At 44.4% G+C, this 14,229-nt stretch overlaps 1 protein-coding gene across 1 annotated transcript in view; it reads right to left on the bottom strand.

Annotated features, from left to right (window-relative positions):
- The window catches only part of robo1 (roundabout, axon guidance receptor, homolog 1), a 165,380-nt gene that overhangs the window by 33,505 nt on the left and 117,646 nt on the right, over positions 1 to 14,229 (bottom strand). The window contains exons 5-11 of the mRNA XM_084065378.1: positions 13,770 to 13,908; positions 13,452 to 13,579; positions 5,901 to 6,025; positions 5,578 to 5,749; positions 3,169 to 3,374; positions 764 to 845; positions 287 to 455 (exon numbers count right to left, since the gene is read on the bottom strand). Of these exons, the coding sequence (XP_083921504.1) occupies positions 287 to 455; positions 764 to 845; positions 3,169 to 3,374; positions 5,578 to 5,749; positions 5,901 to 6,025; positions 13,452 to 13,579; positions 13,770 to 13,908 (1,021 nt within the window). The remainder of the gene's footprint in view (positions 1 to 286; positions 456 to 763; positions 846 to 3,168; positions 3,375 to 5,577; positions 5,750 to 5,900; positions 6,026 to 13,451; positions 13,580 to 13,769; positions 13,909 to 14,229) is intronic.

Here is a 14,229-nt window from a genome sequence, read left to right as displayed (position 1 = left end):
ATTTTCCTTTTTTGACTTTCGGTTTATTTTTTCTTAATTTTTGAAACATTATTTTGCTGTTTTTTTCTTTACTTTTTTGGCCGCCCGAAGGGATCAAAATGCTACTCCTCCCACACGGTTCACACGGCCCCGCCAATGTATACATCAAAACGTGCGGGACGACCGGCCCACCTACCGCATTACTTTTTTCACCGTTTCGCATTACCACGGCGACAAAACCCCCAGCCAACGCAGGCACACTTAAATTTTCGTAGGAAATTTGTTTCTAGTTTGTCACTGGCTTTACCTGAAGGCCTCTATAATGTAGGATGTGGGTGTGGCTCCAGCATTAAGGTTGGGTTTCCAGGAAAGGGTGACAGTAGTCCGGGTGACGTCAGTGACCTCCGGTTTAGACGGGGCGCTGGGGATCAGGTTGGGGTCCGTCGGTCGTACTGCTGGTACTATGACACCAAATTCTAAATGCATAACAGAGAGAGGGAGACAGTGTAATAATGATACTGTAGCCGTATTATTATAATTCCAGTGATCTCCATCTTTCATTTCCACCGTTAAACAGTATTATTATAATTCCAGTGATCTCCATCTTTCATTTCCACAGTTAAATTTATCTCAATGTTCTTTCACATAACATAAAAAAAAACTTAAGGTCGTAAGGTTGTAAATGAGATTAAGACGAGTTAAGTGCATTTCATTTTGACTTATTTCAACATCTGCATACTGCTTTCAGTCACAGCAGACAACCACAATGGGTTGATGGACTTACCTTGGACCTCCAGGTAGGCTTTCCATGAGGCCTCACCACTGGGAGTGGAGGCAATGCAGGTGTACATGCCAGTGTCACCAAGCTGGAGACAGAGAAGAGAGGAAACCAATGACTTTGGTTAATGCTAATTTGTGGAGCATGTGAGCAGGCGTTCTCTTTCTTTGTCCCTGTATTAGGGCTGTTAGGGCTACTATTGTATTGTATGCTGTTGGTAGCACAGAACATGCCACACCAACATTCCGCTGCGTGCACCTGTATGAGTGAGTGATAAATAAACCCTTCTTGATTCTTGAATATTGTGATATGAGACTAGATATTGCCAGGAATTTGGGATATTGTAATATATATGGAGTCAGTGTTGTCTTTTCTTGGTTTTACAGTACAGTGGTATCATTTTCTGAACTTACCTGACTGTTCTAGCTGTTGTATCATTTGCCTTTACCCATTTAGCTAATATACAGTAGGGATTGCTGATTATTATTGATCAGAAATCTCATTGTGTAATGTTTTGTGAAAGCAACAATAGTTATCCCAACAATATTGTCACAATATCCATATTGGGGTATTTGGTGAAAAATATTGCAAAGCCCTACGTTGTATCTATAACCCTATCTCTCTCTCTCTCTCTCTCAACATCACTGCTCTGCTCATTGACACGCTGGTGCAGTCTCTTGCAGTCAGCTGTCATTGCCTTGTAGTCTCACCATCGTCTCCCTCACAGCACAAACTGAAAGCAGCTGGAAGGGCCAAGTGGCAGACCATTCTCAGTCAAATGGAAAAGATCTTCACAGGATCACAGACTAATTGGAGAGCTTTTTCTCGGCCCACCATCCCCTAGAGTCCCAAACACGGAAGTGACGGCTCCATGCAACAGATGCGGTGACAGTCTGTGGTGTAGAAATACGGTGGAACGTTTGTTCAAAGATTCTGGGACTGTGACTGAAGATCGTTCAGCAGAATGAAATGTTTGACATACCGACATTCCTGAGGAATGTCTATTCAAATTCAAAATGTGCATGAACACACTGTGTGAGATGATATACAGTATAATTGTATTATTCATTTATTCAATATATTTGTAACGTTTTTTTTTTTTTCGTTTTTTTCTCCCCAATATGTATGTGGTTTCAACTGTTTGAAAGTCTGAGGTTAGGACAACAAAAAATATTTTGTTGTGGCTTCTAGAAGTAACACTAGAGTACTGTGTGTTTGCATGCGCATGTTTTTGATTTAGGTAGTCTGTGCATGTGTGCACGTGCGCACGTGTGCGAGACCGAGGGAAAAAAAGACTAGATTGTTTGCATAATTGACTGTGAACAACCCTCAAGGTGATGATGATCCTTTTCCCTCCTGACAGCTAAAGCAGCCATATTAAAAAAACAACAACAATAATAGTCACAATGCCACACTAGAACCACATTAATGAGGAAAAAATGGCTTGGCATGTCAAAGGCATGAAAAAAACAATTGTCGGCAAGAAATGACAAGTTCATTAATCTAAAGTGCCCGTGGAGGGTGCTGGGCTACAGCAGAGGGAGGGTTGAGGCACATCCCTTCTCACTGGCGGTCCAATCACACTGTAGTCTTGTCACCACAAGACACGCCAGCCTTCATCAGAACACCACAATCTGACGTGAACTCTGACCCTGTGACGCCTCCATCTGGAGGACACGTCAGCACCCCCTCCTTATACACACACACACACACACACCCAGACACACACAGACACACACACACACACACACACACACACACACACATACACACACACAGCACACACACACACACACACACACACACACACACACACACACACACACACACACACACACACACACACACACACACACACACACACACACACACACACACACACACACACACACGCGCGCGCGTGCGCAGACACTGCTGACTGACAGAACTAGAGTGTGTTCGACTTCACAGAATCCACTTCAAACCCAGACAGCTGACTGACAGCTTACTGAGTCTGGGTGCTGGTGGGGACCACATGCTTTATTTACCAAGCAGCGGGGGTTTGCCTGCCACACCATACATGTGATATGATATGCACTGCTCTGAAATGTATTTGTATGAATTAGAAATGAATTAAAAGGACCTATTTTCAAACAGGTTCAAATGTTTTAAGTATAGCCTAGCAGATCTACAAGCTCACAACGCATCACAACGCATCACAGCGCATCACAACGCATCACAACGCATCACAACGTGACGCATTCTTATTTTCCTTTATAGGCTATTCATCAATGCTGCTGCTTTGCACAGCTTTGGTAAAAAAGATAATACAAATAGGTGTGTATGTTCAGGCACATGCAGAGCAAATTCCAGAATGTTAATTTAAAGTATAAAAATATACCCATAAGGGTCCGTTGCTGTGTGTTTCTCACCTTTGCATAGCGTATCTGTAACGATCCTGTGTCCAGCTGTTTAACCCTGGAGTCATGTGTGGACACCAGCACGCCATCCTTCCTCCACAGGATGGTGGGCGTGGGATTACCTGAAGCCACACAGCTCAGGACGACTGTGCCGTCCACTGCCACCGTTTGATTGGTTGGACCCTGGCGGACAACTGGAGGGGGGCGGTCTGACACAACTGTGAAAAAGGAAAGGAACAAATGAAGAATGGTTGTGTTGTAGAGAGGATTGAAAGAACGGAGCATTCAGGCAATTACAACGTGTGTGTGTGTGTGTGTGTGTGTGTGTGTGTGTGTGTGTGTGTGTGTGTGTGTGTGTGTGTGTGTGTGTGTGTGTGTGTGTGTGTGTGTGTGTGTACAATAGGCAGAGAAGGGTACGAATGAATCTGACAAACAGCATGTAGCCAAGTGAGCATTTGAACAGAGCAAAGGGTAGTGGGAGAGAAAGAAATCCAATTTGAACAACTGGAAGCAATTTTCTAATCATTCAGCAGCAGGGGTTGACCTTAGCCAAACAAAAGCGGTGTAATTAAAATGAAACAAGCTCAAATACTTTAGTCCTCTCTCTGTGCAGTTCCACCAGACGTCTGGTATTATACACACTCTCACAGCGGACAACCAAGTGGCCCATCCCCCAGCCATAAAACACTGGACGAGATACAATGCTTAAAAGAAAACTGGCGGAACAGACAATGTTATTAGCATGAGGACGTTTCCATGTCTTCTCCCTTTCTCTGTCTGTGAACGCTGGCGTTGTTATTCTGTCAATGGTGTATTGGTGTAGCTCTATGGTACATGTATGTACCATAGAGGTACAAACGCACCCACGCACCCACGCACGCACAATGCGATGTCTATACAGTTGTATTATGTAGAATGCAGAATACCTGGCCGTTAGTATAGCCTATGCAATATTATTGGTACATATACATACAGTAATACAGTATTTATATATAATGCATCAAGTCAAATTCCTTGTTTGTTTATTTAACAGGGGCCATACATGCACAACACAACCATTAGCTATATACAGCTAATTTGCATCTGCGTTATATGAACATACTTGGCCAATCAAACAAACTAACCTCTAATTCTGATGTGATGTGATGTGATGTGATGTGATGTGATGTGATGTGATGTGATGTGATGTGCGTGCGTGCGTGCGTGCGTGCGTGCGTGCGTGCGTGCGTGCGTGCGTGCGTGCGTGCGTGCGTGCGTGCGTGCGTGCGTGCGTGCGTGCGTGCGAGTGACTAAGTGAGAGAGTGAAAGAGAAAGAGAGAGAGAGAGGTTAAAATTACAGACACACCACAGTGTGACAGGCAGAGTCTGAGGGGATAGAATATAATTACATACACATTTACATTATAGCATCACATTTTCATTTTTTATTTTGGCCATGCTGTGCACCATCTATCATGTGCTTGCTACTGTGGGGTTATCTAACTGTCTCTTATCATTGTTATCCACACCACTATTGATAACCACTGCTGCCAGCCTAGTGATTTACAAGCTGGCTCTTTTCAGCAAGCAGCAATCAAATGAAAACCTAATGCGGTGTAGAAGTGACACTTAATGATGCATGCACATGTGCGTGCATCGTAAGATGAACACTGCGGCGCAACTCTCTGTGCAGCTTTGTCTTTGCTTTGGTACCGGGGATGGTGCAATTACTAAAACATTGTCAGCATGACCTGTAATTACCAGATCTGCCTGTGGAGAAGTGGGGGCCTCGTAGCAGCCTGCTTACTTTAATAACTGTTATTATTATCCGGAGAGCAAGAGAGAATGAGAGAGAGGCTGAGAGAGACAGAAGCCATGCTGGTTCGGGCTTGAAATGAAGAGGGATGGTTGGCAAATGAAGGGATGAATCAAGGTGAGTGGTAGACAAAATAATAACTGCCCAGGTCTGTATGTGGGAATGGCAGGAATGAAGCCAAAGTTAGTGCACCAGGCTGACAGGGACTGGCTACCAGGGTAATTAGAGGGGACCTGATCCAGACCTCACCACACGGCCACAATCCTCCAGCACAAGACGGCAGCAAACCAGCCGTACAACACTGGAGAGACACTAGGCAGACTGAAGGCTCTGAAGCCAAACGCTGAGCCACGGTCTGGGTGAACAGGCACCAGAGAGTCTCTGCCCCTGACAGGAACACATACAGTCGGCCAGACCAATCCCCACAGACCTCAATACGGATATTAATACGCTCTCCAGCACAACCACAGCCTATCAGATGTACAGTCTTAGCGTCATGAGTAAGGATTTACTGAAATACTGATATTTATCCACTCAAATGTTTTCTTTCAATGTTCCTCTCTGTTAGTCCCTCCCCGCGAGCTCTGCCGTAGACAGAAACCGCCTCGAGAAAGGCTGCCACTCACCGTCAGTGACCTCTAACAGTGCTTTGGTGATGACACTGCCAGCGATGTTGAGGGCCTGGCAGCTGTAGTAACCCACGTCTGAGCGCTCTGCGTCAGTGATGGTCAGGTCCCCAGTCTGAGATACAGAGAAGCGGCTGGATGGCTGCGGAGGCTGATAGGAGAACAGCAGGTTCTGGAAGGAATGGAAGAAAACATACATGGGGCTTTTATTATCTTTCTATCTAATTATATATCTATATTGATACAGTAGGTGTCAAATAATAATAATAGAAAACCTCCATATTGTAAGCAATAAGCATCCATAATACACATGTCACATTTACCTGACTGCCCTCCCGTTGCCAGAAGATGGCTGGCTGAGGGTTTCCAGTAGCTTCACATTGGAAGGTGACAGTTCTGCCTACTCCAACCACCTGGTTTCGAGGTCTCACAACAAATGCTGGTGGCACTGGGGAAGGAAAACGGTTGGTCATGTAGAGAATAGCATGGCTTCATCAACATACTTGGGGTATATTTGAATGTAGAACCAACAAGAATTTGACTGGGGCAGCAGATATAGTATCTGTATACAAATTAGTTACGGTTGGGGATTTTGAAACCTGCAATATATCTTACAAATTTGAATGGAAGGCTAACCTGAAAGCTGCTCTGGCTCATAATGCCAGCATATACAGCATATTATAAAGATTTCATGAAAAACAAAAGCCAACGGTTACTCCTATGCCCCTTCATTTGCATGGGCAAGGGCATGGTCCAATACAATTTACATGGATATGGGAGATAAATTTGAGCCATCTGTCCATGCTGACACCCTCCAATAGAGCAGGCCAGGGCCAGGATGCAGGGTCCATGCATCTTAATGATAAATCCCATCTCAGACTTCGCACGGTGTCACAGCCCAATGTCATCCACACGGCTCTGCGTTGACATTAGACTTTGCTGTACTAATAGGACATCAATGTGGGGAGACACACCCTGAATACAGAGGGCCAGAGGCTGGGCATTTTCCTTCTTCATTTCAAAAGACAGCAGATACGCCCTCGTAATATGATACTTCTCCTCACATCTTAATGCTTTTTCAAACAGCAGCTGTGTAATACATCCACACATAAAAGCAATCTGCAAACTGTCATATTGAATACAGGCACAATTTGTCCATAAATAGGATGGCGTGTTGGGTAATGCATAAAAGCAAGAGGGGGAAATAATAGAATGCAATGATGTGGCTTTACCTTGGATGCCCAGACAGAGCATATTTTTACCCATTAATGTCCTTAAGTCACCGTTGCCCATGACAACAGAAACATGAGAGCTGATTGGAGGGTGGATAGGTGATAGGAGGAGGATGGAAGGGGTTGTGACAGCATCCTGCCTCTGTCAGGGCGGTGAAAAGGTGACGGATGACATTTCAACTTACCAGATATGACTGAAAAGGAAACAAAAACACACAACAACAAAAACACAAAGGGCGGATAAATAAATAATAAATTGGATGACACAAAGGGAAGAGATAAGGACAACAATGTGATGTTCATGGGTAAACATACGTAATCATGTCAATGTCATTTAGTGATGATGAGACATGATGGCATATCACAACCCCAGTTTAAGCCCCAGGGAAAACACTCTCACACACACACACACGCACGCACACACACACACACACACGCACGCACGCACGCACGCACGCACGCACGCACGCACGCACGCACGCACGCACGCACGCACGCACGCACGCACGCACACACACACACACACACACACACACACACACACACACACACACACACACACACACACACACACACACACACACACACACACACACACAGTAGTTAACTTAAAACAATAATCACAGACAATAAAGGGGAACTGTGCCGATATTTAACGTGAATCCAATCATTCTATTGTGAGGAGAGGAGGTCATGTCATGTGAACATTTGATATAACACCTCCCAATGCATTCTCCATGTCGACAGATCACACCTCCTCCGGCCTTCGTAAAACTCAAACTCACACAGCGTGAGCTCTGAACACATCGGTAAGTGTTGTTGTATTAATTAACACTGTATTAACACTTATTATTATGGACTGACTGACTGACTGACTGACTGACTGACTGACTGACTGACTGACTGACTGACCCACTGACAGACAGACAGACAGACATACAGACAGACATACAGACAGACTGACTGACTGACTTTTGGATTTTCGGTTCTGGACTACCGTCTGAACGGATTCTCACTCACACCCTCGGGTTCTCAGCGATACGCAAGGCAAGTTTGAAGTCGATTGGTCGGACGGTGTTCGAGTATTGTGCGACACACACACACACACACACACACACACACACACACACACACACACACACATTCCATGCATGTATAGATAGATGCCAGATTTTCAGGTTCAATACCGAAAAAGTTCCCCTTAAGTGATGCATTTTCCAAATGCTTGGGCATAACAGGTCGCATTTAACACTGAAGGTCTTTTAATCATTTACAGAACTTCAAACCCCCAAATACTTTTCATCTATCAATTACTCACCACGAGCAGCCTTGAATTCATGAAAAGGTTTTGTTTGTGTCGCACAGTGAAAGAAAATGAAGAGAATACGTGATGAATTGAAGAAGAAAAAATGTGTTTATAAACTCAAACACAGCTCTCAGAGTATAGCGAAATTGTGGTGTTTTGGATTTAATGACGACATGGACTGGATACAATACACTTGGGTTACACTTTGAGAGCTGTACTACTTTTTTTGTATTCATTTGTATAATAGTTTTTCTGTTGTTAATAATGATTTTCTTCAATTCGTCAAGTATTCTCTTCTTGTTTGGATTCTTCATTCAGGAATACAGAAGAAATATACCACTAAACAATAATTGTGAGTAATTGATAAGGGGGGAAAAAGGTATGTTGGAGGTAAAAATAATAGGCCTAGTACATCTGCAAGCTTTCAGCCTGCCATTTTCGGGGTGAAAAGACATTCCTTTCCCATTTTCACAGACATGCCCAAAATTGGGACTCCAGTGTTAAAATGCTTAAAATGCTCAAGGATAGGAAAATAAGTGTGCTGAAATGATGTATTAAATGATAAAGAGAGGCACACATATCGTGATGAGACTTTGCCATTGATATACATTGTGTGATACCCACCACATCCAGTATACAAATCCCGGTTTCGCGGGTGTTGCTCGAGTGTGTAAAGATGAACGTCTCCATGGCCTCTAATGAGGTCTTGGAGTACCCCCCTAGCAGCAGCTGGATCACAGAGTCTTTCAAACATAGCCTTGCATATGTAAGACCGGCCCATAAAAACACAAGGTGAATGTTAACTGTCACTCTCTGGTCATAAATCTCCCCCAGCCAATCACTCACCTTATCTAATCTGTCTGCTTCAACGGCTCCCACGGAAACATAAACGCTGTCAGTCAGAGTAATGACCCACCCCCTCCCTCCTTCCCCCGCCTATCACTGGCCTTTAAAATGCAGATAAGGCACACATCAAAAGGTCCCAGAAAAAAAGGCTCGCCGCCATCCGTGCATCCAAGCAGGAGGGGAGAGCGGAGATAGACGCAATCATACGCACACGCACAGAAGCACGCTCACACACGCACACGCACGCACGCACACGCACACACAAACACACACACATACACACATACACACACTCACGCACGCACGCACGCACACACACACACACACACACACACACACACACACGCACGAATAAATACCACATACAAAATACACAAACCCTCACAACCCCTACACACGTCCGTTCATGTGCGTCTAAGCCTTTAATTAGGTAACCCTACCTCGGCCATGCCACTGTGATCACAGTGGTGGACCTGGAGGGAGAGGTGAGTCTTAAATCTGTCTGGGCTACTTTAGTGAGAGATCTCTGCTGGCATAACGGCAACACAGAGGGGAGTCTCTCTATCAATAAGCTGATCACAGAGAAACAGTCAAATGTGCAGAGCAGTATAACCTCCAGCCCACCGGGGGGCAGACTATAATGCCAATGACCACTGCAGAGGCATTAATAGGGATTTGAGCCGTGCTGCAGACCAGGAGCCTAGAAATCGACACAAGAGTGAAATGGCATGCTGAGGACTTAGCGTGATTAATAGGAGCTCCCATTGGGAGGCCTGTGGGAGCGTGTGGTCAGCTTTAAAATCTCTGCCCCCTTCGGAGCCCTTCCATACCATATATCTACTGCATTGTGACTTACACAGCACTGTCTGTGACAGGCAATACTACATAAGATGGATGCATCTGATGGTAAATGTACACATGAGATTTAGAGAAGGAGTGATGAGAAGAAAGCATGCATGGCCTCTAACAGCTTTTTGGAGTTTTTTATCTCCTTGACTGCATGCAGACTGCTGACCTGATTAATATGAGAACAGCTGACAAGTAGAAAGCTCAGCCATGAGTAAACGGTGAAGGTTCCTCTCATTCACACTGTTTTGGCACTGGTTCTAGGTCTCATTCCAGTCCTTTTACATGGGTTATTAGCAACGCTGCTCTGGGGACTACCATTCCATTCAAGGCCTTTCCACTAATAAATCACTGTTAATAGCAAAACTTACCAGCTGAGAAAAAAACACTGGTTCTGTGAATTATCTTTCCACTACATAATGGATTCACATTCCTATGATGAATATTCCTGGGTGAGGTTTCTTTAACAAAACATAAACATTAGTTAACCACACACCAAAACGTACTCTAGTTAAAAAAAATGTGGGGGGGGTGTCTGATTCTATACTCAAACTCACATGGCATGTACAGTTGTATACACTTCCAAGCACATGCACCGACACACACGCACATACGCATGCACATACGCATTAATAGGGACCCCCCCCCCCCCACACACACACACACACACACACACACACACACACACACACACACACACACACACACACACACACACGCACACACGCACACACGCACACACGCACACACGCACACACGCACACACGCAAACTACTGGAAAGACCATCTCGCTATTCTCATCTGGCTTAGATTAATGATTTTACAATCAACCCGTAAATATAACCTGTGGCTTGGCCAATTATGTGTTCTTACGTCAATAAATGGAAATTTTGACTTGACATGTTTATGAGTGTGTAAAGGAGGTGCTGTAGACAGACAAACGCATGTGTAAAACAATAATTCACTGATTAAGTTAGTAACGAGAGCAGAGCGCAGAGAAAGAAAAATAGCCCCAGGCGCCACTGCACAATGGCCGCATTGTTCACTGACACTCTGGCCATGGAAGGTGCTATAAACTCTCAGTCCATTCTTCTTCAAAACAGTCTTCTGATTCTTTCATGGGGTTTGAATTGAAATTAGGTTAAAGGATGGTAAATTCAACAGAACATGCCAAGTAATATCAATTTCACAGACTGCGCTGCAATGATAAACAAATTACATAACAGTTCTTGTGGGAACAACTTCTATTGCTATTGAGTGCTGAGTGAGTTTCCCTTTTCCATTTCAATTCATTTGGTTTTACTGCCCATCCAGCCATCAGAGAGGATTTGGCAGAGACTCGAGTTCAAGGAATGTTTACATTAATTCCACTTAGGCTCACTTTGACTCAAAAACGTTATTACCTGTATTGTGGTGCAGTATTCTCTGAACGACCCTGGGCTACCACTGAAATTATATTACTGAACCATGTTTCAACTCTTGTTCAGTGCATCAGCAATTTTCCAAATATCATAATATGGTGCATGTTTGTGTTTATGTGAATGTGGACAACAGCCTATTCTGGACCCTTAACACAGATAACAGCACAGCAACTCTAATCCATAACATTTCTGAAAGCTACACAGTAACACCCGGAGTGTAAAAACCTATCCATCTGATTCTGACAGTGTACCAGGCTGAGGACAAATAGGTTGTGACTAAAGAGACAGACAGCTTCTCCCCTGGCCTGGTGTGACAGTAGGCTTTCTTGACAACTTCAACTACATCTTAACTCCCTACGCATTGGCCATTATACTCCAGTTCATTTAGACCTGCAATTACCAGGCTCTCCTTCCCTTTCCTTTTGGCTGTGTCTGTAATTAGAAGCATGTCATTTCCGGGCGTGGGATTGTGGCTGGCTTGTCTTTAATTAGCTGGACTACTCAATGCCCACAACCTCCCTGGCCTCTCCATCTCCTGGTCTGGCTAAAACTGGAGATGATGGAGATGGACAAGGTTTCTAGGAACTAACCATACTATATATATATACAATACATAGAGGCATATAGGTCCAAATCAGCCATAAGACCATATGACTTGACATACCATTGTGTCTTATTATTCACCCAATATTGCATTTGGTGAACTGTTAATTAATGCTGTCCTGTAAAAAAAAAAAAAAAACGTCTACAATGGTGACGATAACCTGTTGTTTGATCAGTGATCTTGCCATCTCTTTTTGTAAAAAAAGAAAAAAAAGAAAAGAAAAAGATCTGTCTAACCCTAAATGCATTTATCTTATTCTGCATGCCCGGTTTAGCTTTCTCATACAGTAAATGAGCCCCTGGATATTACATGCCAGGGGCAGAAGCTCCGATAAAAGTGACTAGGATGTTTTGTCCACGCCTCTACTTGCAGGCCTCAGGGAATCCGCCTGAGGACAGGGCGGTCATGTGCTAATGAAGAGAATGCAAAGGTTTTTTAGCCTCTCAAAAATGATTCGAAGCCATGAGAGCAGTTCATTGAACCAACACATCAATGCTGTTCTCTTTCATTAGTCAAGCTTTCATCAAGGAGAGGGAAAGAGTGGAAAAAAGGCAATAAGAGAGATGGATATATTGATGGGCTTATTGACAGGACTGTCTAATCTCGTCCCGCAAAGCAGGCCAAAGATTGTTGGGTTGTGGAGAAAATGAAGAAATAATTGCAAAGGGCAGCCATGTGAAGATGAGGTATCTGTGTTTGTGGGTAGAAAGGGGGGTTGCCAGTGGAATAGAAATATCTTGTCTCTCTATATCTCCTGTAGACTGCTGGGAGTGACATTAATATGACTGACCTCACCGCAGAAACCTCTATTCCCCTTCATCCCCTCTACCACAATATGCCCCAGTCCCCCTCCCGTTCTGCTCCAGTGGTGAGCCACCATCACCATACTTGATACCCCTTCATCCAACCTCCTCCATCCTCCATTCACTGAACCTACTCCCTCCCTCTTTGCCGGCTTTTCTCCTCCCTTCTTCTCTCTCCTGACTCCCCCACATTCCCATTAGTTTGCCGTTAAATAGCCCCAGTGTTCCCCTTGGTTCTCTGGAGGGTTTGGGGAGGGGGGGGTGATCCCAGCCCCCAACTCCCGCTGAATGGCTTCTTTCTGAATGTTCACGCTCTGTGACCAGCTGCTTTAGATTCTCGCTGTGTTAATAGGATGTCCAATCGAGAGGGGACCACAAGAAACACACAGACACTCCAGAGGCCCTCTGATGATACTGTATGTCTTAAATGTGAAGGAAGACCACCCTCTGGAGAAATGCCACTTGTATAGGGCAAATGAGATCGATTGCTGTTGAGCTCCCATGTGCACAATGCAACGGGTGCTATGGATTTTCACATTCTCCATTTATTAGAAATCAATCAGCTAATTGAGACTGAATAGTTGAAAGTGATGAGCACAGAACACTAAAGCTGAGAGCTATAATTGCAATGTGGTTGGGCTAAATTGCGTCTGAACGAAACCCTACTATAATCTATGAGTGGGATTGAATTTAGAATAACTTGGGGTATGGACAAAACCATATAGGACAATTAACTCACAGCCCTCAGAGGGGCTATACATTAAAAAGGTGGGCAAATAACAATTAGGGTGTGAAAATGCGGTCTGTGGTCTTTACCGTGAACGGTGAGCGTCGCAGCTGCCTCCGCTTTGCCCACCATGTTCTCCGCAACACAGGTGTAGGAGCCCACATCAGCCGAGGTCAGACGACGGATCTTCAAGGTGTGGTCTTCACGGATCTCAAATCTGAATCAAAAACAACGTGTCGGCATAATACTGGTCAGGCACACGTACCTTTTGAAACACGAAGCATCGTAAATTAGCCGATGACAGAGACAAAAAAAGCAAGCAGTGGTTCAAACACAGAGAGGAGGAGAAGAGGGAAGGAGGAAGGTATTGTGTGCGGAAAGGGAGAACTTGATGAGTCATACTGTACCTTCCCTTAGGCAGGTCCCCATCCTCTTTCCTCCAGCGCACGGTGGGAACTGGGTCACCACGGGCCTCGCACCTGAACTCTACACTCTGGTCCACCAACACCACCTGGCTGCCTGGACGGCGAACAAAGCTGGGGCGCTCTACACAGAAACGTACGCAGCATGCAACATGTATCAGAGACCATGTAAACATGCTACGGGTAGAGCTGCATCAAGTTCAATACATCATGTCTCAAATATGTGGCTTTGAATTGAGTTACTTCACTTAATCCTTAAGATCTGGTGATCTGACGGTTTGAAATGGATTGAAATCAAATTGAATGTTGGATTAAGTGCAATGAAAAGAAAACCTACTAATGCCAGATACTTAAGGTGTAGCTTCAACTGCCTCACTTAAACCGGGTCCATTCGCTTCCTTCCTTCCTTCCTTCTTTCTTTCTTTCTTTCTTTCCTTTCTTTCAT

The sequence above is a fragment of the Gymnoscopelus microlampas genome (genome assembly GCF_963454915.1).
Source record: "Gymnoscopelus microlampas genome assembly, chromosome: 8".
In the NCBI taxonomy this organism is placed as follows: Eukaryota; Metazoa; Chordata; class Actinopteri; order Myctophiformes; family Myctophidae; genus Gymnoscopelus; species Gymnoscopelus microlampas.
Note: the sequence above shows the minus strand (reverse complement) of the source record. Positions and strands in the feature narration are given on the sequence as shown.